This window comes from Thunnus thynnus, chromosome 11, assembly GCF_963924715.1.
Source record: "Thunnus thynnus chromosome 11, fThuThy2.1, whole genome shotgun sequence".
Taxonomy (NCBI): domain Eukaryota; kingdom Metazoa; phylum Chordata; class Actinopteri; order Scombriformes; family Scombridae; genus Thunnus; species Thunnus thynnus.
In genome coordinates, this window is record NC_089527.1 from 28678876 (window position 1) to 28704102 (window position 25227).

The 25227-nt window shown below is 40.4% G+C and overlaps 1 protein-coding gene across 6 annotated transcripts in view; it reads left to right on the forward strand.

The window, feature by feature from the left end:
* man1a2 (mannosidase, alpha, class 1A, member 2) overlaps nucleotides 1–25227 on the forward strand; it is a 147617-nt gene that overhangs the window by 52711 nt on the left and 69679 nt on the right. For all 6 annotated transcript variants that reach the window (XR_010930680.1, XM_067604300.1, XM_067604301.1 and 3 more), the window contains one exon: nucleotides 4687–4783. Coding sequence is in view for 5 of the 6 variants with exons in the window: in XM_067604300.1 (XP_067460401.1) it covers nucleotides 4687–4783 (97 nt within the window). In the remaining variant the exon portion in view is untranslated. The remainder of the gene's footprint in view (nucleotides 1–4686; nucleotides 4784–25227) is intronic.

A 25227-nucleotide genomic window follows, 5' to 3' on the forward strand; every position in this document is an offset into this window, starting at 1 on the left:
TATGTGAAATGTTTGACCAGATTCCCCAGCTTTAACACAAGTGGGTCTTGTGGTGGCCTAAAAAGAGAGAAGAAGAAAACATTCACAGGTAATAAGAAAAGCCTGCAGTGGCTTTACACAGCCAGGAACTATGTGTCTATGTAAAGACTTGGTGAGCTATCCAAACTTTTGAGAGAAATGCTTTAAGGCAAGAGTAAAAACACAGGTTCACCCTATGTAATACCAAGCCCCAAGTATTTTAGTTAAAACAGTATCTTCAAGTTGTACTGCAGAGGATTTGAGAAAGTAGAGATAAACAGAGCTCACACAAATATACATACACAGCAGCCATTAATGAAACTCTGCTTCTTCAACCCCAGTATACCCCAGTTAGTTAAATTGATAATGACTTTAACTCCAGGCTATTCCAGAGACTTGTGCCACATCTAAATTATATTCAACTGAAATTATGAGAGGAAAAAATCAGACAACGCAATATACAGTAAATTGTTAACATCCAGTCTTCAAAATGTACCGTTGTCAAATTTAGGTCATGCTGCTTATCCCTAGCATGGAAATTGTGGCATAATTTTTAAATCATTTATTTTAAGCTGTTTTGAATTTTCTGTGTTTTTCTAAAATCTTTGTGTTGATATTCCTAAAATCTTTTTTTCCCCCAACAGTGCTATCATCATTTCTCAGGTTTCAAAATACCCACTGCAGAAAAATGCAACAACAAAAACATTTGACAGTGTTTTACCAAAGTAAATGTTATGTATTTTCTGCATTTAAAGTAGTTCTTTCTTCAGGGATTGCAGACACTTGGAAGCAGTGGCATGTTTAGTAAATCAGGAAAGGTACTAATGAGTTCTTCAGACTGCACCAAGTTAAAGACTGTTGTAGTACAAAATGGTAAAATCAGTGGAGGAATGACACACATGGTGGTACTTGGATAAAATGAAAAACCTCTATATAAGTATTGGTATTGGCAAAAACGCCATTGCTGTGCATCCTCATTGTAAACTTAATTAAAGAAAACGCACACAAGGCTGTCCTTTGTATTGACAATATGTAGGGGACCATGCCATTGCAAATTGTTGAGTTCTGATTAGGAAGTAAAAAGGCTATTTTACTGTGCTTACTAATTACTATGAAGGTATTAAAGGAAGTGAATATAAAAGAAATGTATCATCAAAAGATTTCAGATGACTCTCAAACTTACCAAGCAGTTGCAACAGAAAAAAATGATGAATCATGCAAAGGAACAGACTGTGTTAGTCTGCCTGCATTACTTTAGAGAAATGTCAGGGTTGAACAGGCTTCTTCATCCTACACCACAAGCTGCTGGTTGCCGTCATGCTCCATAGTCTCAGATGTAGTAATTCACAGTGGGCACTAACTGACAAGAGGACATAACATCACTAGAACTCACTGGGAGTAACAGCTGAGAGTGACAGAGAAGCCATTGGAGCACAAAGTGAACATAAGGGATGCAGGATGGGAACCCTTGATATGATGTGGGTGGGACAAGGTTCATTAACTGCAAAAATCCTTCCTGGTTTAGTTCAAGTACTTAACTTGGGACATTTTTCTTGTATGAAATTGGGGACAATGATGGTTGCACAGTCTCATGGGGGTTTTAATTTTTCCAAAGTTCAGTTTTCCATGGAATACAGGATCTTGAATAACAGTAATAGGCAGACAGGCACTGAAATACTTAATCAAAAGCAATACAAATGAAGTCATGCCCATACTGTGAATGCAACTAATATCAACAAGTTCTTGAATCTAATATCATGTCTTCAATCAAACACTCAAAATAATGCTGCCAGTTAGGTTAGGTAATTTCAAGATAATGAGACATTCAGAATTCATTATTTGCTATTGCTTTGAGTCAAGATATTAAGATTTGTTTCCAGGAATATTTGCACCATGTAGTTCTATCTAGATCTTTATATCCGTGTGTGTGGGCTTTACCACATAGTGGTTTTGGGATTCTTTATTTTTGCCATCATGGTAATGTAAGCCTAATGTAAGCCACTTGAAAGAAAATGTAGCCACAGTGCTCTGTCCCATTACCCTTATGTTACTGGAAAATCTTGCTGTGTTAGTGTCACATTCTGAGATGTTTCTCCACTCATAACGTGATACCCTCATTGTCATCACTTCTGTTGAAAACTTGTCTGAGGGTAACCCCTTGTTAGCACTGTAATTCATGACTCGTATCTCAGAGTGCTTAGCGAGAAGATGCATTATTTAATACCTGCTCAGATTCAGCCTTACAGCAAAAGTTCTAGCTGTAAAAAAATATTGAGGCTACAACAGTTGGGTGATAATTGTCTATGATTTTGGCACTGCTAGTGACCCATTTGATATTACACAGACTTGGAGCCAGTTGATTCAGTGTTGATGTAAAAAATATTGATTGATGCAGACTTACTGTTCTTCAGAGATTACAAAAATGTTTTCTAAACAGCCTCAGCAGCCACTTCTTCAGTCAATGTTGATGAGGATCAGTTCAAATTGTGGAATGAACTAGCCACTTTGGCTAATGCAAACAAATTTTCCCCCTCCTTTCCCTGTGGCGCCCAAGATGCTGTGATGGCAAGAGGTAGCTGTCAGAATCAATCACAAAATTTTGTAGCGTAATGTCCAATTAGTATTCCAAGGTCCTTTCAAATAAGCAGGTTGTCAACATTGTCAGGCACCCTGCACTGTTGCGTTTGTCCTTGGCATATGGGCCAATCAAAATTTCATGAAGCATCCAACCAACACAGATCAGAGGGAGTCAGCCAACACTTAAGTGTCCATGTCACGGTGTGTATTAATTTGATTTATAGTCCATGGTGTGTGCATGGAGTGCGTCATGGAAAGCCACGAGGCCAAGAACACAATGAATCTTGGGCCTCTCGTCTTTATTAGCTTGGCTGCCTGCTGCTCCAAGGAGAGAGAGAGAGAGAGAGAGAGAGGGATGGAGGAGAGTCTGGACACTCGTCCTCGCATGGTGGCATAGAGAGGCAGGCAGGCAGGCATGCTGGCAGGTAGAGAAACAGACATGGCTTGGTAGCCAAGAAGCACAATGTTTCTGATTAGTAGATGTCACAAAGCTACTTCCTGGTATGTGATGCAGTTATCTAGCATCAATGTTTTGATGACTCATTTAGTCTCTTCTATCCTACCTGGTGCAGCACACACAATATCTCTCTTATACTGAGCTCTTAGGACAGAGAGGAATCTGGGCTGCAAGGAAAGATGGATTTATAGACATCTTAACTAAATCTAAAATGTCACAGATTGTTTAAAATAGACTCAGTATTTATAAGAATGAGTCAAAAAAGCCATAATACCAGATCTTTAAAGGTGAAGAAGCAGGGCCCCGTTGTATAATTGCCGGACTGGTTTTGCACCAAACACAATAAATTTCATCCATCATTATATCATATACTTGCATCTACACCCATGTGTTCTCTTTTACGAAGGTCGAAGTTAAACCTGAGGACAAACCCTCCAATATTAGACCCTCAAAATATTGATGACAAAATAGAGCATTAATATAAACACAAAAAAAACATTTTGACACAGAATACAAGGCTTAAACGTAGCTACCATCATCATTGTCATCATCAAGGACATCATGGAAGCGATATGACATGTTGACAGACATGTAGAGACAGAGAGGCTCAGACAGATGGGAAATCTGGCAGGAAGACAGACAGAGCAATATAGAGAAAGAAATCAACAGATGTCCACAGAACCAGATAGTGACTGATGTGACCACATAGACAGGCAATGTACTTTCCCTCTGAGATTTCGATGCCACTAGAGAAAGGGCTGTGGAGGAGTAAAAAATGTTTGAAATTGAATGCGAGCAGCAGTGATTCAGTTAAAAGCTGGCACTTCTTCCTTCCACGGCTGTGTCTTCTGCTCTGCTTGCCCTGGAGCACCTTTTCTCAGCATCAGCCCATGTCAGGGCTCATCTCACAATCTCTTGCTCTTTTTTTATCCTCGTCCCCTTCCCCGAGCCTATCTCTTGCAGCCTCCTTTCAAAGGTCATATGAAGAATAGAATCTTATTTTATTCTGACCGGTAGACAAATGTCTATAGATACAGGGAGGGGCAAGAAAGTAATGCACTAAAGCAAAATATGAAGAAAACACTTAAAAATACAACCTCAATTTGTCTGTGTGTGTGTGTGGAGGGACCTGCTGTTCAATGTAGAAGACTAGCTTGTCTTAACGTCACGCTGGGGGCAGAAGGACGATGTTTGATTTGGTCGGCATCATCTTCCAGATTAAAGTCTTTGGGGTCACACCCTCCCTTTAGCCCTGCTAAACTGCCAGTGATGCTGTGCGTGTGTGTGTGTGTGCGTGCGTGTGTGCGTGTGCGCGGTGGGGTGGGCTGGGCTGTGGTGATCAGAGCATTGTCCTATTAATTAAACAAAGGAGTTTTTTTTCTTTTTTTCCAGGAATTTTGTATCATGTTAATTTCTTTATCATCTTCAACCATCACATTACTAATTGTTAAAAAAACAAAATTACAATGCAAAATGAAACATCGTTTTTCTAGCCATCTATACCGATCTTTTATTTGGAGGTGTAATGACATGAATTGCAGGATTTTTGGTGTGACATCACAATCTTGGGATGCAAAGTCAATATCAGACTTCACATCTTCTAATTTTCTGTTTTGTTGTCATTTTTTTGCCAGATGATGAAGCATGCGTGGGACAGCTACAGACAGTACGGCTGGGGTCACAATGAGCTGAAGCCCCTCGCCAAGAAAGGACATTCCACGAATATCTTTGGTAAGCCAGATGAACCCCTTTCTCCCACTGCTGTCTGTTCCCATTGGCAGTTTGCTCACATGGTTATAAATCGAACAGATGTGTGCATGACTGCACACACACTCTATCTTGCTCACACCAAGTCACAAACACAGACAGCCTGTCTTTTCTCTTGTTGGACAAGGTTATATGATGATGCCTCCGGCAACATGCATATCACTTTGGTAAGTGTGTTTACGCACAGAAGCACAAGATCACTGAAACTGCAAGCAGAGAGCACAAATCACTGAAATGCCAGATAAAAGAAAGTCTGAGAATGTATTTGAAGTATCAGTAATATTTCAGCAGTCCTTATCTGTGGAGCAGTTATTTAGTCAAACTATAGAGCAGTGTTGTAAGCATGCAATGATACTGTGTTAGTCCCTAATACATAGGGAACAACTTTAATAGCTATAATTAAAATGATCACATACCCATGTTAACATGCTGAATAAATCCATCACACAGTAAAATGTTGTATTTTGATTACACAGTGGGAGTAAACACTTTGTGAGGTCTGTCAGTCTCCAGTCATAAGGGAAATTTGCTTTTTATAGAAAAGCTTTGCCTTTGGCAGTGATCTTTTTTTCCCCATAGACAGGTCCATCCAGTGCAGCCTCTCATCATCTGTGATTTGTGTTTTTTGAGGCTGTTTTTTGGTCTGCAGCTGCCTTCCATGATAACACAGATCACACAGCTTGGATTGCACTTGTCGCAGCGGGAGAATTTTCTCACCTTTGCAAGTTGTAGTATAGTCTCAGAACAACAACAGTGTTGCTAACCGATACAGCTGTTATAAACAATATGTTTTATATTAACAATAGATCACATGACTGCATGTATGTGGCAGGCAGTGACATGTTTTACACAGTTTTTTTTTTTTTACTATAATAAGAGATTACAAGAACAGTCAGGCACATTTGAATGGCTAAATGAATAGACTTCATATGTCTAGAATCAAATTTTAGACATTGGTGAGTATATATGTATTGAGGAAAGTGTAACACTGTATTACAAACAATAAATCCAAAACAACACCAGCGTCTCCGCCTCCCCCCTTTATTTCACGTTTAAACCCACCAACTGGCAGTGGTGAGGTACAAGTTTTCACACTTGCACCTCTCCTTAGCCTACTCTGTTATGGTGCCTTCTTGACAGGTCTTAGCATATCTTCCTCTGTGGTCTAGTAGCTGTCAGAGTGGATAAGGAAGCTGTACAAATATCCAGAAACATCTTTCCTGGCAAGCAGGAGTCGGAGAGATTGGCTGTGTGCTTGATTTTATTGTGTGCGCTCAGATTTCTAGCTATAATCCAGCTTCTAAATTGAATAGCAGAATACAGTACATACAGTACATATATATAAATTGATGTATTGGTTATGTGAAATTCAAATTCTGAATAATCAGCTTTGGTGCTGATGTCAAAAACACCATATTGGTCTTTGCTTAATGTGGATTTATGCTTGTGAAGATGTTGCTGTGTGCTTCTTCATGTTTACGAGTTGTCAGTTCGACTTGTGTGTTTTCCTAGCTTTCTGGATCTTTGTTTGCGCCTTAGGTTGCTGGATGTGTGTTTGTGTGGTGTGAGGATGCATGCTTATGAGGCTTTTGTGTCAAATTGGAATGTTCCGTCTGGCAAATTGGCCAGAGGCGCCTGTGTTATTTTATGAGCTGCTGCTAAATGGTAGATAGATGCTGCTTGTGTGTGTGTGTGTGTGTGTGTGTGTGTGTGTGTGTGTGTGTTTCCATTTGTTGGTGTTCTAGTGTGTGTGTGTGTTCTCTCTTGTCTCCTTGTAATGGTTGAGTCTGGGTATCTGCAGGTTATTAGTCACAGGACAGCCAGTAAAGCACAAGTAAAGCAGGAGGCAAAGAATCAAGCCTCAAACTCTTCACAAAACACACTACTGTTATTGATGAGGCATATCTTGTCCTCCTACAGAGCTTGGCTACATTGATTACATGTGTAATATGTCTGTGTGTTTGAAAGAGAAAGCGGCACATAAGAGAGAAAGCAATATATTGGAGATATAGCAGACTGTCGCTGTAACTACGGGGAGCACTGACAGGTTGCACCAAAGGGACACGCACATGCACGAAGGCTGGGAGATTGGATGAAAACAGGGTTTGTGATCGACTGTAAATTGCGGATTTAAATCACTTTGATGTCATTTAAAGTGGACCCTACAGGAAGACGCTGGGATGGTAAAGCCAATCCAAGACAAACATTTTCACTCTCATTTTCACTTGAGTTATGAAACTGACTCCAGGGACTGAAAGGAAATATGGTATGATTTCCCACTGCTGACCAAGTTTGTACAGTATTGTCTTGCATCAGGTCAGACTGGAGCAGTCTTCCAGCCTGACACAAGCATTACATATACACAGCAGTTTGCATATCATTTGCCTCTATTAAACATGTCTTCTAATGCGGTTGTTAAAGAAACAAAGAGTACAACTGTGTGTGTGTGCTTACTCCACGCCTTACAGCTCAGCGTTAATCTGTCCAAAGAGAAGAGGAAAGGAGGCAGAATGGTAACAAGAGGACCGGGACTCTTATTGTGACACCAGGCTCGGGTAACCTTAAGTTCAGTGCCTGGCCCTGTTTTGTCTTTTTTCTTTTTTCTTATTTTCTGTGGAGAGTGAGTAGAGCTGATTTTGAGCGCAGATACAAACACAGCCTTTGTCTCAAGGGTAAGCGGTTCATGCAAGGACAACGCAGGGCCTTGTAAAGGAAGCGCAGTTCAAGCTTGGTTAGGAAAAGGCACAGTTCAAGCAGCAGTGTCAGACACAGCCGGCAAGCTACCTTACGCTCATATAGGCTTTTTCCATACACATGTGCCCGCTTGGCTTGACTCAGTTTGACTTGGCGCGTTAGCTCAGCCCAGCACAGCAGGGATTTGCATATCCATTACAACAGGGCTACCCCCCTTGATGGTGTGTCTTTAGCTGATGACACGCTTGTCTTGAGTCGAAAGCAGTGGGCTGTTTACATCATGGCTGTGACTAGTGGTCAAAGTCGAGGCTGTAAAATGGCGGATAAACACATTTAATTTCCTATAAATTCTTCACAATAAAAATCCCCCGTCATTTTGTTATTTAAAAGCTTTTAATATGAAGCATCAGCAGCTGGAAATGTGTTTTCATTAGCAGTAACTTAACACTGCTCTGATATGGCTGAAAGCGGTCAGGAAACGGTAAAATAAAGCAGATATCTGAAAGTACAAACGGGTGCAGGAGAGAAACTAAACTTCAAACCACAGAGATTCAGGTAGAAGCTATAAAAGTACTGAGAGCTGAACACACAGAGACTTTAAAAAAACAGCTTTCTCTCTGGTCTCCAGCACAGACATGAGCTGAGTCTCGCAACACAGGCTTGTTTGAGGGGGTTAAGCAGGTGAAGGGGGGGGTTGTCACGGGCAGGCTGCCGGTGGTGAGACATCACCCCAACCTGCTTGGAGGTGAGTCGGGCGTGCTTTGACCGGAATCTGGAGATGGTCCATCTCGGGCACGACTTGGCACAACTCAGTGCGTTTAAAGTGGTAATGGAAACGCAAATCTGTCATGGTTTGCATCAGCGCAGTGAAATGTGCCAATGGAAAAACCCTAATACTCATTCATTCACTCACTCACTCACTCACATACTCACATAAACACACATGCTAGAAAAAGAACTAGCTCGTACGAAGAGTTGTCCGACCACATAGGAAATCAAGTGTTTATAATAGTTCGGAATGACCACATTCAAAGGTGGAGTGAAAAGCCGAGTGTCACAGAGAGGGGGGGCATTATAATTGTTAAATATGAGACAATGGCACGCATTTTCAGACATTCATAGTGTTGTATTCAATTGTACACATGAAAAGTGACAGAAATTGTTGTGTAACAAATGAAAAAAGAGAGCTAGGTCTCGGAAAGTTACAGAAATGATTGGGAGTCCTGCCTGCAGTTTCATCATTCAGTGGTTGGAGGGTGGCTTGAGGCTCTGCTTAAAAAAAAATTTTCAGCCAACAATAGAAGATCAGGAGTGTTGTCAGTTACCTGAGTTGCTTCTCTATAATCTCAATGGATTTCATCCATGTGGCTTCGGGTGACCTTATTGGAGTCATTTCAGTGGATTTAATCTTGTCTGTCAGCACGAGGGAATCCACTGATGGGTCGGAGGCCTGCCCTGTGTACTCTGCCTAGTGACTGTTATTGCTTTATTGGTTCTCCGAAAGCCGGCTGTCTGATGATTTTAATCTAACCTTGCAAGGGGAGAATCTCTCACTTTTCGGCTACATGGCTTTTTCCCACTGGCAGCTCGACATGCTCTCAGTAAGTGATATTACAGCCTGCCTCAGGCATGCAGTTGCTAGAGGCCTGTTAGGTAGGAGGAGGCGATGGAGATGATGCAAAACTGGGATGAAGTTTGGACACCTAGCCTCTCTCTTACCAGAGTTTACTCATTATTCATGGCACACACTTTGTCCATTATGAGATTACTTTGGTTGTTTGTGCACCATGTTGCCCATAGATATCAGTGTTTCCCCTAGGTTGAGTGGCTTGGCCTGGCAGGGGAGGGGTGGGGGGTGGTGGGTGTTGGTGGTGGTGGTGGTGATTAGCAGCCACACATTTCTCCTTCTCTATTTCTCTGTTTAGCATCGTCAGGTTAGGCTAACCCATTGTTGCTAACTTCGGAGCTAACCCGCTTCACTTTTCCAGCAGCTGGGGAAACAACAGATGTGTCTTTTCTTGGTCTTGACAAGCTGCAGCATTTATTAACTGACACACTGTAGTCTGTACTGTACATTTCCAAATGAATGGATATTTCAAGATATTTTCAGCATTTAAAAAAATATTTTTTGGCCTGGCGGGGGTTCTTGTTGGCCTGGTCTGCTATTATAGGGGAAACACTGGAGATGAATTATCGACTCATACTCAGTTTCAAGTAACATAAACATGCTGTTGTAAAGTCAAGTCTTTCAGTGTTTCCCATAGATTGACTGCTTTGGGGCAGCGGGGGGTGGCTGATCAAAAACTTGGAAGGCACTTGGAAGACATTTCTCTGTTCTCTGGTTAAGAGTGGCTGAGATTGACATTAAAATGAGAATTGCTGGTCCACCGTAAAAGTTAGTCCACCTTAAGTGAGCCTGGTCAGGTTAGGATAATGCATTGTCATTAACTTCAGGGCAAACCTCCTTCTATAGACAAGTCTTTTCTTGGTCTTGAGAAGCTGCAGCATTTATTAACTGAAGCACTGTAGTCTGTACTGTACATTTACTGCCATATTGGCAATTTACTGCTAACCTTTTCCTCTGCTCTGCTCACATTCACCATCACTTTTCTGCCACTTGCCCAACCACACACTCACTACGCACACACATCACATACTGCCCTATTCCTTAAAGCAGCTCCGCTACTCTTATAACAGTACCTTTCACATAGATGTCCTTTGAAGAATGAGGAGACAGAGGATAACTCAAACAATTCCACGGTAACATAGGGTGTTATTGTGCTCATCCAGTTTGTGATTTTAAATCATTAGTAGCCCATTGATATTTATGATCATGTGAAATTTAAGCAGCGGCACTCGTAATGTTGCAGCGCCAGTGTGCAGAATGAATATACAGGAAACACTGTCTTTCCTTGCTGCAACTTATTGTGCAATTTAAATGTCTTTCTTTTCACATAAGTTATCTAACGTATTCACTAACAAGAACATATTGTTTTAAAATCACAGTAAAACCATCAGACTCATCATGTTGGACCTGAGCAGAAATAATGTTAAAAAATGTTCGAGTCAATATTTTTGAGCAAGAATTTTCCTCTGTCTGACAATCTAGAAAACTTGTTGCTCTTGTGGTCAAAGGAGGCAGCTCAATATAGATTATGTTTGGGATAATGTGTCATCCAGAATCCCATCAAACCACAATATGAGATCAAACACTGCTTTGATTTCCAGCTTTTCTAATCAATAGACAGTGAGGAGTGTAATCTTCTGTGGAGCTATTAGTTCTGCAGGGTTTCTGTGGATACTGTGATAACCATGGAGCCAGAAGTCCAGTCTTGCTCACAGCCATGCAGTTATGCTTTTTTTTTTTTCCACAGCATCTAGGTCATGTCTTCACATGATTGGCTCCCAGAGCGAAACAGCACATTTCACCCTGGAAAAAGGTTGCATAGCGGCACCATGGCAATGCACCCATGGGTGAAGACCAAGTAGTCAGGCATGGCAGAGCGAAACAACACAAATGACATATTCATGTGTAGTTATATGCAATCCAGAATTCAGGATCTAAATATAGTGCTATAAACTAATGCCTTGTGTATGGTCATGCACCACCGTGTTGCTGTCTGAACTGACCAGCAGGATAGACTGGGAGAACTAATGCAGGGCCATATCAATCATACTGCTTCCTCTGCCCACTTTATGGTAGCAACAGTTTGTTTCATTATTTTGGATTCTAATATCAAGGGTGTTTACTGTAAGTGTCTTCATCATCTGCTGCATGTTCATATGATGTACGGAACATGAAAGCATCGTCCCATCCAGTAATGTCTCTGTGGTTTCTGTGGCCTCGATTGCGTCGTGGCATTTTTCCTGGCATGCATGGTGTGTTTGTAACCCCCTTTTGAAGCTCTGAAGGTGGTCGCAGTTTAAGTATATTAATCAGACCCAAGCATTCAGACACTGACTCTGAAGAAAAGTGAATAAACAAAATTTGAAAGGCTGGGTGAGTTGGAGTAGAATGGAAAGAATTATTTTCTCTCCCCAATGCAGTTATTATGTTGGAGAAAAAGAGAGTGTGAGAAAAAAAAGACAGAGGGGAAAAAAGTGAGTGAAAAATATGGAGTCTGCAGAGACACTGATGTGTCTGTTTATCTGCTTATTTGCAAATTAGCAGTGCAGTGAAATTCATAAAAGTTTAAATGCATGAGCATAACCACGCATTTTTTGGGGGGGGTCGTGTCTCCCCCAATACTAAGAAAATACCAATCTGCCCCCCCCAATATACAAATATAAATGTAACTAGATGCCTAAATAGGTAACATTAGCTTAGCAGATAAGGCAATAGCTAACGTTTCAGCTAACTGTTGCTATTGTATATTGTACACTGTTCTTTCTACACTTACTATATAGCTAGCTAAACAGCATGATAACACTAAAGCAAATCAAACTAATACAAGCAGAGTATTCAATGTAAAATGACCATCAAGGTCAGTCATTGTTCTTCTGGTAAAATAATGATATCTGGGAGAGGCCTGCTGAAAGCAGTGGTCAGGCAGGGACATGCAGATACAGATGATCAGGTGAGAAATTGGAATGCGAGACTAAACAGCTTGATAACATTAGTTTTAATCCAGGCCTACATGTCAGCAGTAAATAAAACTAGTGATAAAAGCAGAATATTCAAATGAAAATGATCATCAAGGTCAGTCATTGTTCTTCTGGTAAAATATCTGGTCACAATGCAGGCAGCACAGAGAGACAGGGGGCAGCCACTGTCTCAGAGAAATCAGACTATTCCTTTAAATATGAATTGAAATTCAGTCAATGTATCCTCAAAACTATGTTCTAAATGTGTGAATTTTCATACATGAATATCATAGAATTGTGGGGGAAAAAAAGAATTCTGAGGGAGGGCTCCCATATAGACCCCCCCCCAATGTCTATATGGTTACACCCTTGCTCACATGTATCAGATCAAGTACTGTATATCGGTCCATACTGATATAAAGTGCTCAACGTGTTAAATGTCAAGGCATTTCACATCAAAGTATTTCCTCAGTGATTATCTTGAACTTTATAAATGCAGCATGCTGTCAGCTGGATGCTTTTATACAAAGCACCTTGCAGTATTAATAGGTACATTTTCTTTTAATCACAGTTGATTTCAGTAAGGACTAAGCCTTGAACATCTTTTGCTCAAATGGAAGTCGGAAAAAGTGCCAAATTGGACTTGAAAGAAGTGTTCAAAATCATTGATCAGATCTACTGTTGGTATGTCACTTGACTGAGCCAGGAATCAGTTTTCTGTTGGAAGTTTTGGTTTATGTGGATGCTACTGAAAGAATTATAGCAAGTTGACAGCTTGTATCTCCTATGAGTGGAATTATGCCTCTAGTAGTTTTGTATACTAGTAATTAGTTTATTTTCTTTGATGTATAAAAAAATGAAAAAAAAAATGGTAGGTTTACCATCTACCATAATCTAATCTAGATCATCTGATCTATGAAAGTTAAAGTGATTCCTTTTTCCAACACCATTCGGGGATGTTGGCTTGATAAAGAGTAACTCCACCCCAGGAACATTTCCTCATCTACTTCATTTTCATAAGCTCATAAAAACAGCTCCCCCGTCAGCCCCCTGATTAAAATCTCCCATTACACAAATCTACATTTTCACAAGTAATGGCAAAATTCCGTTCCGCTGGTTAATATCCGCTTAATGAATGCAATGATTTCCCTTGTTGGATGAGATACAATGCGACATGCTCGACTGAAAACAATAAAGCACTTGGAAGAACCACAAATTTAGCTTTTTACTCTTTTTTTTTTTTTGCTTCTCCTGATTTGTAGACTTGAATGTCTTGATGAATGTGGCAGTAGGGGTGAGAGGTTATACTGATGATCACTTTATAATGACTGCCTGAGGTCCCTAAGCTGCCTCCTTTATGAGAGAAAGAGAAGATGATCTTGGGGAAGATAAAGAGAAGGAAACCCTTCACTAAGCCCTGCCCTGTTGCTAGTCTAGTACTGCATGTATACGGTTGATGTCAGACAGTAGACAAAAGCAGGCGTCTCAGTTTTTATAACAATCATTACTGCATTTACAACATCTATTGCATATCTGGCTTGTTGTGCATTTTCTCCTTATCCGAAGTTCGGTCTAATGATAGAGGGTGTTATATGTTGTGCAGATTGTTAAGCCTTCTAAGGCAAATCATTTGAAATTTGCAATTTTTGGCTGCATGAGTAAGACTTGACTTGAAAGATTTTATCAGCTGTATCTAGCTGGCTAATTAACTAGAACTGCAACAATTAATCAATTAGTTGATGGACAGAAAATCTATCTACAACTATTTTGATAATCAAATGAAAATGCCAAATATTTATATGGTATTTTTCATGTTATCAGAACCCTTGAAGCCCACTTCAGTTCAGATCTGCTACTGTTAAAAGTAATTTGGTGTTTCTCCAGTTTACATCAGTGAACCTATTACATTATTTCTAGCTTTGCAGACTTTGGTCGGCACATTTGCAGTGCAAAAAGAGACTGAGGAGAGAACTGAAGTCTGCTCCCGACAAAGATGTCAAATTTCCTTCAGAACTCCTCGGCTTGGCCTTCCCTTACTCCCCTCTTTCCTTTCAGATTAAACTTTCAGCAGGGCTGCGGCTGCCAAATTGGACAGCAGGAAACAGGAGGATTTGCCTGCTGCTGAGTCCAGCAGGAATGTGCATAAGCCCTTTAGACTATGTAGGAAAAGTGGGAAGTTTCATGAAAAACAATTCCCTTGTAAGTTAGTACCCACAGGCTTTAGATTAGTTTTGATGTCTACCATCTATGTGACCAGATGATGATAAAGGCTGAAATCTACAAAGTAGTGGCACTGAATAATTGGATGAGTCACTTTGGAACTATTACCCACAAAGCAGCTCTACATAAGTCTGAAACTATGAGGTTTTCTACTGATATAACAAGCCTGTTACAGACTCATGGGAGCAAAGTGCAGAGAGCTTTGGTGGCAGGGAAGTTGTGAAAAAAAAGAGTTCCCTTGTTCACCTGTTGGGTCCTTTTAGCTGTGTCATGTTTGTTACCACTGTGGAAGTTCAAGATTAGCGCTGACCAATATGTTTTTAATGCAATGTTATTGTTTCCATACGTGTTACATATGTAGATGCACATGCAGTGTTATCATGAGGTACTTCTTAAACAATAATCCTATAATTGTAACTGCAATATTCCTGCTAAACTGTTGGTTTTGAACATTGTGAGTCTGGTATATTTGGCTCTGATTGGTTGATGTAGTTCGGGCTCTGAAGGGTTCAGTGTATATACTGTCTTGAAGGATTTGCTGACCTTTCCCTGGCTTATGTTGGTGAGTGCACGAATCCCCATTACCTCCCCTCCACTTCATCACCCACACTTTACATCTTCACTTTCACTGTTCTCTCAAATGACTTTGCTCAAGTTACTCTTTCTATTAATCTGTCAGCTACATAGACGTGCTTTTAACATTTTGCACTAGATATTTTAATCTAAGCAGACAGGGGATACAAATTGGACACTTCAAAGACTAGATCGCAGTAACCCAGTGTACAAAGGGAAACAAGAAGGCAATTACCCTCGTAGTTACCAGCTCAAAGCCCATGTCTCTGTCACAGTTGGGCAGGTGGATAATTTAGATGGCTTTTTCTTTTCACAAAGAGTTAGAGAAGAGCGTACATGATGAAAATGATCCCATGTAGAATTTGACTTTCTTTGTGTCCTTGTAGGATATTGCTGCCTTGAAGAAATGTGTGATTTTTTTTTTTTTTGGTGATAACAGTAGTACTGAACTTTCTTTAAATACGATACACAATTATTTTATACCTTATTTTATAGTTAACCCTAAAGTGCCACATGGTGGGATGTTGCCACATAGAACAGTGCAAGGGCCAAAAGAGAACATTTTACTCAGAGGTGAAGGATATGAATAATATATCACTTTATGTATCATTTTATATCACCGTATCAATAAATATGGTGACATAGTAAGGTATATCAAGGATGATAGAAAAAAAAAAATCTGTAAATCCAATATAGTTGCAACCTTCATATACTTTGCTCAAGTGTACAACAGAGGAGAAGAAAACATTTCTGATTGATTTTCCTTATTCAAACTTTGTATAGCTGGGTTGATTGTCTCAGCTGTCGTCTGCCTTCTCATAAAGTGTTTCATCAGGAATGAAATGAGCAGAATCTGTTTTTGTTGTATATTTTCCATATTTAAACTCCTTTATTTTGATGATTTTTGGGGCGCTAGTGCAGTTCCTGTTCAAAATGTGCCTGTCCGAAACAGGAGAGTTGTGCCCATCCCCTAAACGCCTCTCATGCAGACTATTGGTAGATGCTCCAATTTACTGATGATCCCTAAACGCCTCTCATGCAGACTATTGGTAGACGCTCCAATTTACCGATGATCCCTAAACGCCTGAGATGCAGGCTATCGGCAGACTCTACAATTTATCGATGTTCCCTGAACGCCTCACACGCAGGCTATTGCTAGACACTACAATTTACCCATGCTTCCTAAACACCTCACATGCAGAATATCTGCAGATTACAATTTTGAGTTGAGTTGAAGTTGATCGTGGCTGACACATGCTGCACTATGTCTTCAACACACATACAAAGTTCCCACATGTGAGGAACAGGAATAGAGCTTAACTCTCTAAACTTTTTCAATTCATTCTCTGTGGTAGTTCTCATCACTACGGGTATAGTTCCACTTCCAACCACAATGTGGGTTGCAATGGCTGTCCGTATTTCTGCTTGTTGAATCCATGAACAGAAGAAGCAGCAGAAGCAACGTTGTTTATGAGGTATTTTTTATATATTTCTGAACGTGCTTGAGACATTCAGCACTCAGTCTTGAAAGTAAAAATGTAGTTGTTGTCAACCACACTTGTTAGGTTGTCGAGGACTTCACCTGGTTCACTGTCTCTACTGTGTGTGCCGCACACACACGGAGGGCTCAGCCCCACCCACAGTGAACCATAGAGAACAGAGGAGAGTAGTGTGACCATAAATGACAGAAAAACACAGGAGAGACTCTCACACTGAGCTGAAATTAAACGAGTGCACATAAATTTGGTAAATAACTTAAAAAAAAGACAGTCTCTACTGCATTTTGCTGTTATTTATGGTTGCCATCTCGCTGCTTCTCTCCTCTTCTCTGCTCTTTCTCACCCTGGTGGGGCTGCGCCCTCTGTGTGCAGCACAGCACAACAGAGACAGACAGCAGTGGAGAGTTGACAACAACTAAACTTGTTACGTTTCTGTAAGTGCAATAAAAGCTTCACGAGTAAAAAGCCAAGAAGAGTAATTTATCAATGTAATCCACGCAAAAGATGGACAGACTCCAAATGACAACAAATATTGCCATAAAAAGTGTGATTTGCATCACAACGAAATAAACGATAGAGCATCATATGAAATGATAGACGTTTTTCTATCGTCACACAATATATATCATCATATCACACAGCCCTAATAGGCTAGTTTGGGCTGGACCAGCTCACCGTCTGTCCCATCTTGAGCAAACCCAGGATGGTCTGCATGTAGACCGTGTTCAGTAAATTAATGTTTAAATAAGTTAAAAACTGCAGCAGACATGCTGTAATATTACCAGTCAACGGCCAGTCTCTGCTGCAGTTCACATCATCTAGTTTTAGTGTGTGTGTGTTTCTGTTGCTGTGACATTACTGTCCATGACATTACTGTCTGTGCCATTGTGTGTGTGACTTGAACCATTATGAGGTTATGTGTGGAACATGTGTGTAAATTTGATCGGCAAAATATCGGATGTATGAGACTGATCAGGGCCAGTCACCGGTCATTGCCAGTCAGCTGAAAACCAGCCGTATTTGATCGGTGGCCAATCGATTGGTGCATCTCTATCAAAAATACCATCTTTGCATCATGTTTTCTACATTACTTTTCCCATTCTAGGTTTGTCTGGTGCTCTTTTAATTGCATCATCTTGTTGCACCCTCTTCTGCAGTGGATTAATGGCCCACAACTGGAAAATTAGCACCAACAGCTGTTTATCTTGATGACCCAACTACAAATATTCTCTTAAGAGAAGTGGATGCAAACATGCATTCATTGGATTTTTGTTGTTGTTGTTGTTTTTGATTTTCTGGAAATTTGGTTAATTAGCACTACATTTGGATGGAAACTTGGCTATTGACTCTAATGGTGTTAAGAACTGTCGATTTGAGCGGCTGTTCTGTCTAAAATAAACCAGGACAAATCACAAAAGAAAATAGTGCCAGCAGGTCTGTTCCTACAATGTATTTAAGGTAGACTACAGTGAATAATGATAGGATCGCCAGTGCACTCTAAGCATTCCTGTAGCAATACTGTATTATAGGGAGTTACCCACTGTGTGTACAGCCTGTGGATTTAGTTCTGTGTAATTGGGTCTGATAAAACACAGTTTTAATATAGGCTACATGTATCACAGCTTGCTGCACTGTTGTTCATTTCCTTTTCTTTATACAGACAACGGAATGTCATCAAATGACTTTACAGCAACACCAGTGCCTCCTGAGGTCCTTTGGCACCAGGCCTGAAGACAGGCATTTGGGCAAGGGTTTTTAGTCAGGGAGCTCATGTTGAGTGGAAGGCCCAGTCTGACCAGTAACCCTGTGAGGCAGAAAACAGAACACAGCAGATGTTTCGGTCTGGTGCCAAATAAGTTGGTAACCAGTTGTTCACTGCCAGCCAGACTGGTCTGAATTGGCTTGGGGAGAAGTCTTGGCTTTGTTTATTGCCGCTGGGCTCATTACAAAACAGGCTGAAATGTCATGATGGACCTGAAGCAACAGAGGAGGAGGAGGAGGAGGAGGAGATGGGGTTGAAGCAACACAATTTAGTAAAACTTCTGTAGCTTCAACCCCATCAGTGGGAGCTGTGACATTGAGTGTAAACTCCGTAGTGTTACAAGGACTAACATGGTGAAACAAAGCCTCAAATACTGGGGCTAAGTACAAAACAACATGATATTCTTTCTTATTTATATAGAAGTTGTGTCCATTATTATTAATAATGACAGTTAACCTTTTTGATTTTGAGAGCAAAACTGCATTATCTTATTTAGCCTGACTGATATATTGAGTGACTGTTCTTTTCAGCTGACTTTGGCTTCTAATAGATACCTAAAATAGTGAGGTAATGTAGAAACAATGTCATTACTGCATGCTTTGTCCAGCGCACTTCATTGTTAACAATAATCTGTACCAGCTGAGTTGGCGGAGAAGCATGACAGCTGCACTGGCATCGATGCTACATCCAATTTTATGACCACTGTTTGATAACCAAACGAAGGTTCCCTGCTTAAGAGTGGTGTATCATGTAACCATTTAAAGGGCCAGTTTACCCAGATTACTAAACTATTTTCTTACTTACCTCTAGTGATACCTATGCATGCTCGCCATTCTCTGACGCACACACACACACACACACACACACACATCTGAGCTTTCCATCATCTCCCAGTCTCCCAGAGCTGACAGTTTACAAGACAGAGAGAGAGGAGACTGAATAATGACATCACATTTTCCTGCCTCGTGTGAATTCATACTGGAGAACTCCGAAACCTGTCGGCTAATGAAACTGGCACAGTGACCGAGCGAGGGAGCGCGAGTGTTTGAAAGAGAGAGATAATGGAAGAGGAGAAGGAGAGAGAGGTGTGTGAGATTGTGATGATAGATAGAGGAAGTTGGAGAGGGTGCAGTGAGAGTTCAGTCGAGTTAGGTAGAAAGGGGAGTGTACATGTATTTGTGCTGAGAGAAGAAGAGAGTTAGACTGTGTGTGTGTGTGTGTGTGAGTATTCAGCTGATGGAGTCTGTGTGTGCATGAGGCTGTGGCGATAATTCCCCAAATAAATAAACCTCTTCCTGGCCAATTTGTCTCAGATAAGCAGTGCCTGGCATCCCTAAACCTACTTCTTGGAAGTGCCAATTCAGCTTCATTTGATGCTGTTGGCATCATTTGAAAGGCTGCGCAGCACGGAAATGAAGGGAGGACGGCGGAAACTGACAGCAACAGACAGTGTTGTGTTGACAAGACCGACAGAGAAACAATACAAGCAGAGATATGAAAACTGACAACAGGTAAAGGCAGGACGGCGCCAGATTAACAAGGGAAAAAAGGATATTTAGCAAGGGGAGAATACTCAGCACTGCTCTGAGAAAGCCGGTTGACAAGACAGCAGTGAAAGGCACCTAAAGAAAGGTGAAAAGTGTACTTGTGCATCAGGGTTTAAATAGAACGATCAAGGAAAGATTAGGAAAAACACAGTAAGACAGTGATGGATGAGAACAAACAGATGGTTAGGTAGAAGAGGGAGCAGCAGATGAAAAGATGGAGGGTGTGTTGGAGCAGAAAGGAGATGGAGAGGGGAGACTGTTCAGGTGTGATCACAAGGTTATATCCAAACATGAAAGTAAACTGAAATTCTCAAGGTTAGGATAACATACACCGGACAAAGATAAGTGAATTGCAAGTTTAATTCTTTTTTTTTGATTTGAAGTTTTTACTGAAATTACAGATAGGAGAAATATTCTAGTTAGGCTGGACCAAGGGATGTCAGTCCTGGTTAATTTTGCTTTTCAATAGACTGACACCCATTATCAGCAACTAACCGTTTAATTTTTTAGAAAAGTTGTGATGTTGCTTTCATTTGTGAAAGCTGTCCAGCAGCCAGTGGTCAGAGCTAGCTTGTCTGCCCTGGCTAGCTTGAATCATCCCTCATCTTCTCAAAGTGTTTTCAATGCCACAAAGTCACAGTTGCTCTTGATGGCATAACTTACTGGGGCACATGGCAGCAAATCGGTCTCAATCATTCGGTACATCAACTGCGTGATGGCCTTGGACTGGCGCGCATCACACTTTTTCCCCACGGCTAGCATCGACGTGATCTTTGGCTGCGACTATGAGCCATCCTCGAACATGGCAGCCAGGTGCTTGTTCTTAATGTGGTACAGCATAGTGCTAGTACTACTGCTAAACTGAAGAGTAGCATCACACAATTTACATTTGACTTTGTTGCCTTACTGGAGGAAATGGTCCCACACCGAGCTTCATTTAGGGCCTTTCTTTTTTTTACCTCAGACTGCTAGCTATCAGCGAAGCCATTAGCAGAGTGTGTATGCAAATTAACCTATAGACCAACATGCATAACCAGTCAAAAATATTCTCGGTGGTTAACCATAATGGTTAACCATTGACATCCCTAGCTGGACCACAAACATAAATTAGTGAGTCCAACTGAAACTTTTTTTGGTCTACTACAATGTACATATCTGCTCTGTAAATCACTTGTCCTGTGTTCTTCTTTGAGAAAAAAATCTGATACCAAAAGGGGGAGATTTAGGACTCTTTGAATTCATAATGGTACCCCCTAGTTTTACATTATTTCAATTAAATACCATTACATTATCTGCTTAGGTAAAGGGAGACCATATTTCGATACAGTAAATGGTGTTCTTTCATAGGAAGAGTAGATGGTCACACTGAGCCTGATAGCATCCTGCTGCACAACACAAGAGCCACAGACTCTGAACCACAACCCACATAAGCTTTCCTGCTAAAGTCTCCTTCTTATCTAATCTACAAACATGAACACACAGCTTGTCCTGCACTGTAGCTTGTTAAATTAGCCACCAAACAAACATTCACCGGGGAAAAGTGCACTGCTAACATCAGGTAGCAGGCTAGATAGCTAATTAGCTGCTTAGCTGCAGAACGTTAAAAAGCATGTAAACATACCTGCAAATGTCACTTCAGTTCAGTTCGATGCTGGTTTTGTCTTTGCTTTTAAAATCCCTGTAAGTGAAACACTGTCTGTCCATGACTTGTAGCTACAGCAGTTTGTTTACTCTATCTCTGTTCTGTACAATGTAATACCAGGAACAAAAGACCTCTTTGTTTCACTTTAATAATACAAAACTATTAACATTAGATTTCAAAAACATGTTGTTTGTTTTTGACTGCAAAGGGAGATGATTTAATGTGATTTCAGTTTGACTTAGAGGTTAATTGTCATTTTTTAGGAGATTACATAACTTTTAGAATATATAGTCTTATTGAATAAAAATCTCATAACTTTGTTTGAGACACTACACGTAAATAATTTTATCTGTACAACCTCACTTAGGGTCCTTGTATGATCCACCACACAGGATTATCAAGTATGGAAGTATTGCTTGATTAATCATATTGAGGTAGCACATGTTACATAATTATTATATTATATTGATGTTATAATGAACCAATAATCATTGTTGAGGTAAGTTCTATAATAGCACACCAAAAAAAGTAATGCAAATGGCAGTTATTACATGTGATGATTGCAGGTTTTCTCCCACATTCAAAATGCATTTGACCAAGATATTAGTATCTTTTACCTCATTACCGGTTCAGAGTAAGCGTATTTCAAAAAATTTGAAACTATTGCTTTAAAACATCTAACATTAACCCAAACAACATAGACTGTGTGAAGCAATAAATAGAAGATATTAAAGGACAGCTTTAAAACTTTATTTTAATTCAACTGAGGAACATGTAGTGCAGCGGAAAAGGTTGTGTTGTTGTAATGTTTCAGCACAGCAGAGGAAAACAGTAGTTTAAGGTCACAGTCTGGGATATTGAATTATGAGACCTAGATACAGGCAACCCCTCTTGTATTAATAATGGCATCCAATGCACATATCAGAGCATTATATTTTCTGTAGTATTTTTAAGTTTGTGTTAAAGCCCTGCTCAGGTTGAGCAACTACAAAATGGATAGTTGCAGTGACCGTCATCCACATGTATGTGAATAAGTGATAATATATTAAATTATATATTCCTAGATTATACTGTTTGCATTCACAAGAAATCTTTAAGGATGTTCTGTGAGCTATATATATACATAGATTTTTTTCTTTTTCGTCAGAGTTGTTTATATGATATAATACCAGCCATAACAGAGCAGGGCTAGGTTGCTTATTGTAAATTTGCTTATAATGTCATTGAGACTGCCTGCTGAGGTATATAAATAATTCCAAAATAATTAGGATTGCACCTCCTGGTATTTTAGAAGGAAACATGGCTAAAATGCCAATAGTGTGAAGCTGCCATCTGTGGGTTAAATCACATTTCCATTTTTTTTCACAGAAGCGATGTTGATTTCCCACTCTGGTGTATCATTGTTGCAAACACAGAAGAAGCATTGTATTCAGGAGCTGTTATACAAAACCTTGACATCAAAGGAATATTCAACTCACTGAAGAAATTTGACAGGCCTCTATCTTTGCCTCAACGGCGTCACATTGCTATGACTGCCTAGAGCATACCTGTAGGTGATGAAAGTGACAGAAGGGAGGGAGATGGGGGTTGTTGGGTGCAGCAGAGGGGCTCTGCTTCACCAACAGTCGGGCCAATCTGTCAAGATCCGGCAGGCGGCCAGGGCATCTTGCTATCAGCCCTGCCTGCCTGACTGCAGTGTATTTTTAGAGTGATTTAGAGGTTCCTGTCTATAATGATAATAACACTGCAGCTCCTGCATGAAGCCAGACTCTCTCCTTTTGAATGGAGTCACAGATAAGAAGGGACAGTGGGGAGGCTCAGGAATTCCAGCAGCACACGCTGTAGCTGATATGAAATGAGCAAGGATTTAAAGGGCAGTGCCACTGACTTTAATCACAGGAATATGTTGTTAATGTATGTGCATTGAGCTGGACTGAATACAGCAAGCAGTAGTAGAGGGGGATCAAGATGATCTGATGAGATCTTAGAACACCTTGCTGCATTGTTTTACATATTAATGAGATTTCCTTGACTCTGCTGTTAGTCCTGAGTGCTTATAGGCATGAAGTTGTTTCTTTTTATGTGAAGGCAACTATGTTGACATCTCTCTACTAAAGGAAGGAATCTCTGTATCTCTGTCTGTATTTTGCGTATCTCCACAACCGTTCATCTGATCAACTTAACACTTGGCAGGTGTATGGCTGGGGACCCAAGGAAGTGCAGTGTCAAATTTGGTGCAGTTTGGACACGCAGTACGTTTTAATATTAATAAACTTTGAATAAACCAGAGATCAGCAAGCTGCTCCGCTCTGTGCAGGGGGCAGGGTGGAGCTTCAGGGCTCTGCCGATCGACTCCAGCGTGTCAGGGAGAGAGCAGAGACGAGGCGTGACAAGAGTCAGAAAAAAGTTCTCTAAAAAAGGAAAAAGTAGACAGCAAAAACAGAAATATTAATCAAGAATGGACACTACGACCTTGTGTCTAGACAGAAAGCATAGCGTTAGCAGCACGTTGAGCAGATCAGCAGCTAGTTTCTACACAGGAGGTGTTCAGGTACATGGTGGAGCGTAGGTCACCCACACTTTGGAAGCGCTCAGAGCCCAAAAGCAGTTTGTCTCATATGCTCTGAGACCACTCAAATCTGAACTGAAAGCACAGGAAAAAATGATCTAAGAGCCCAATATGATCAATCCACTTTATTTCAGGATGCAGCCCTTATTTTATTTAAAATGAGAAAAGAACATTGATTTAATATTGGAGTACTTATAATTTATAACATCTTTGTGTAATAGACTGTTGGTATAAATAGAAATAAACCAGTCAGAACTGAACTGAGAATTCTTGGCTTTTCTAAATGCAGATAACATTCCTGACTGCAGAAATGAGATGAGTATCTTTCTTTAATTATCTATCTCATTAGCATAACTGTATATCTTGACATGACGTTATCTGCCGCAGTAGTGTTAATACTAATATGGAGACCAGACACATGTAGATATTCACAACTAGGGTTAGATCAGCGGTGCAAAATGATAACGTGTAATGAAAATATATCAGCTCTTAAAGCAGGAAACTGTAATTATTAATATTCACCACTAGGGCTGTCCCTAACTCAGGATATTCACAGTCAACAGAGTTGGCGCCTCAAACAGATGCATTGACTCGGTCAAATCTGCACAGTCAGAGAAATAAAAAGTGTGCATCATGGTATTAGTTCAGTCCTAAAATCCAAGTGCAGCTGGGAGTGTCTCTCCTGCTGGCTGGAGAGGATAAAGACTGACTGACTTGGTGTTTGGGTGTGATGATCAAATCTCCCGTCCTCAGGGAATGTGATTGTGATAGCGCTTTCAACGCCTGGAGTTTAAAAAGCATAAGAGTAATGGCTTTGCATTATTCTGAGACAGCAGTCCCAAAACTGGAGTTCAAAACTTGCTGACCTGTGTAGTATTATATTGATGAGCATTATTAACTGTGAAATACAACAGTGAGTAGCACCAACAGTACTTGATGAGTCTCTTAAAGTGACAATAAGTAAGATTATTATTTCTGCGGTGCACAAAATAACTATAATATATTTGCTAGGCTTTATGGGGGTGGTTGATCAATGACCGCGACTCAACAGTTACTCAGCTGCTATCTGAGATTTTTTTGGCTTTCAAAACTGGCTCATACAGCATAACTCTTATTGACAGAGAACTGTGATTAAACATCAGTGACCAGAATCACAACGTTTTTCACTGTCCACAATATCTACAGCATGACTCTCAAGTGAATAGGGTAAATGATAGTCATTATCTTTTTACGGTGATGTGACACCTTTGATATTGGACTTCTGCATTAATTAGCTTTATGCTTCATCTCTGCTGTGAGTTATTAGCCTAATTGCGTC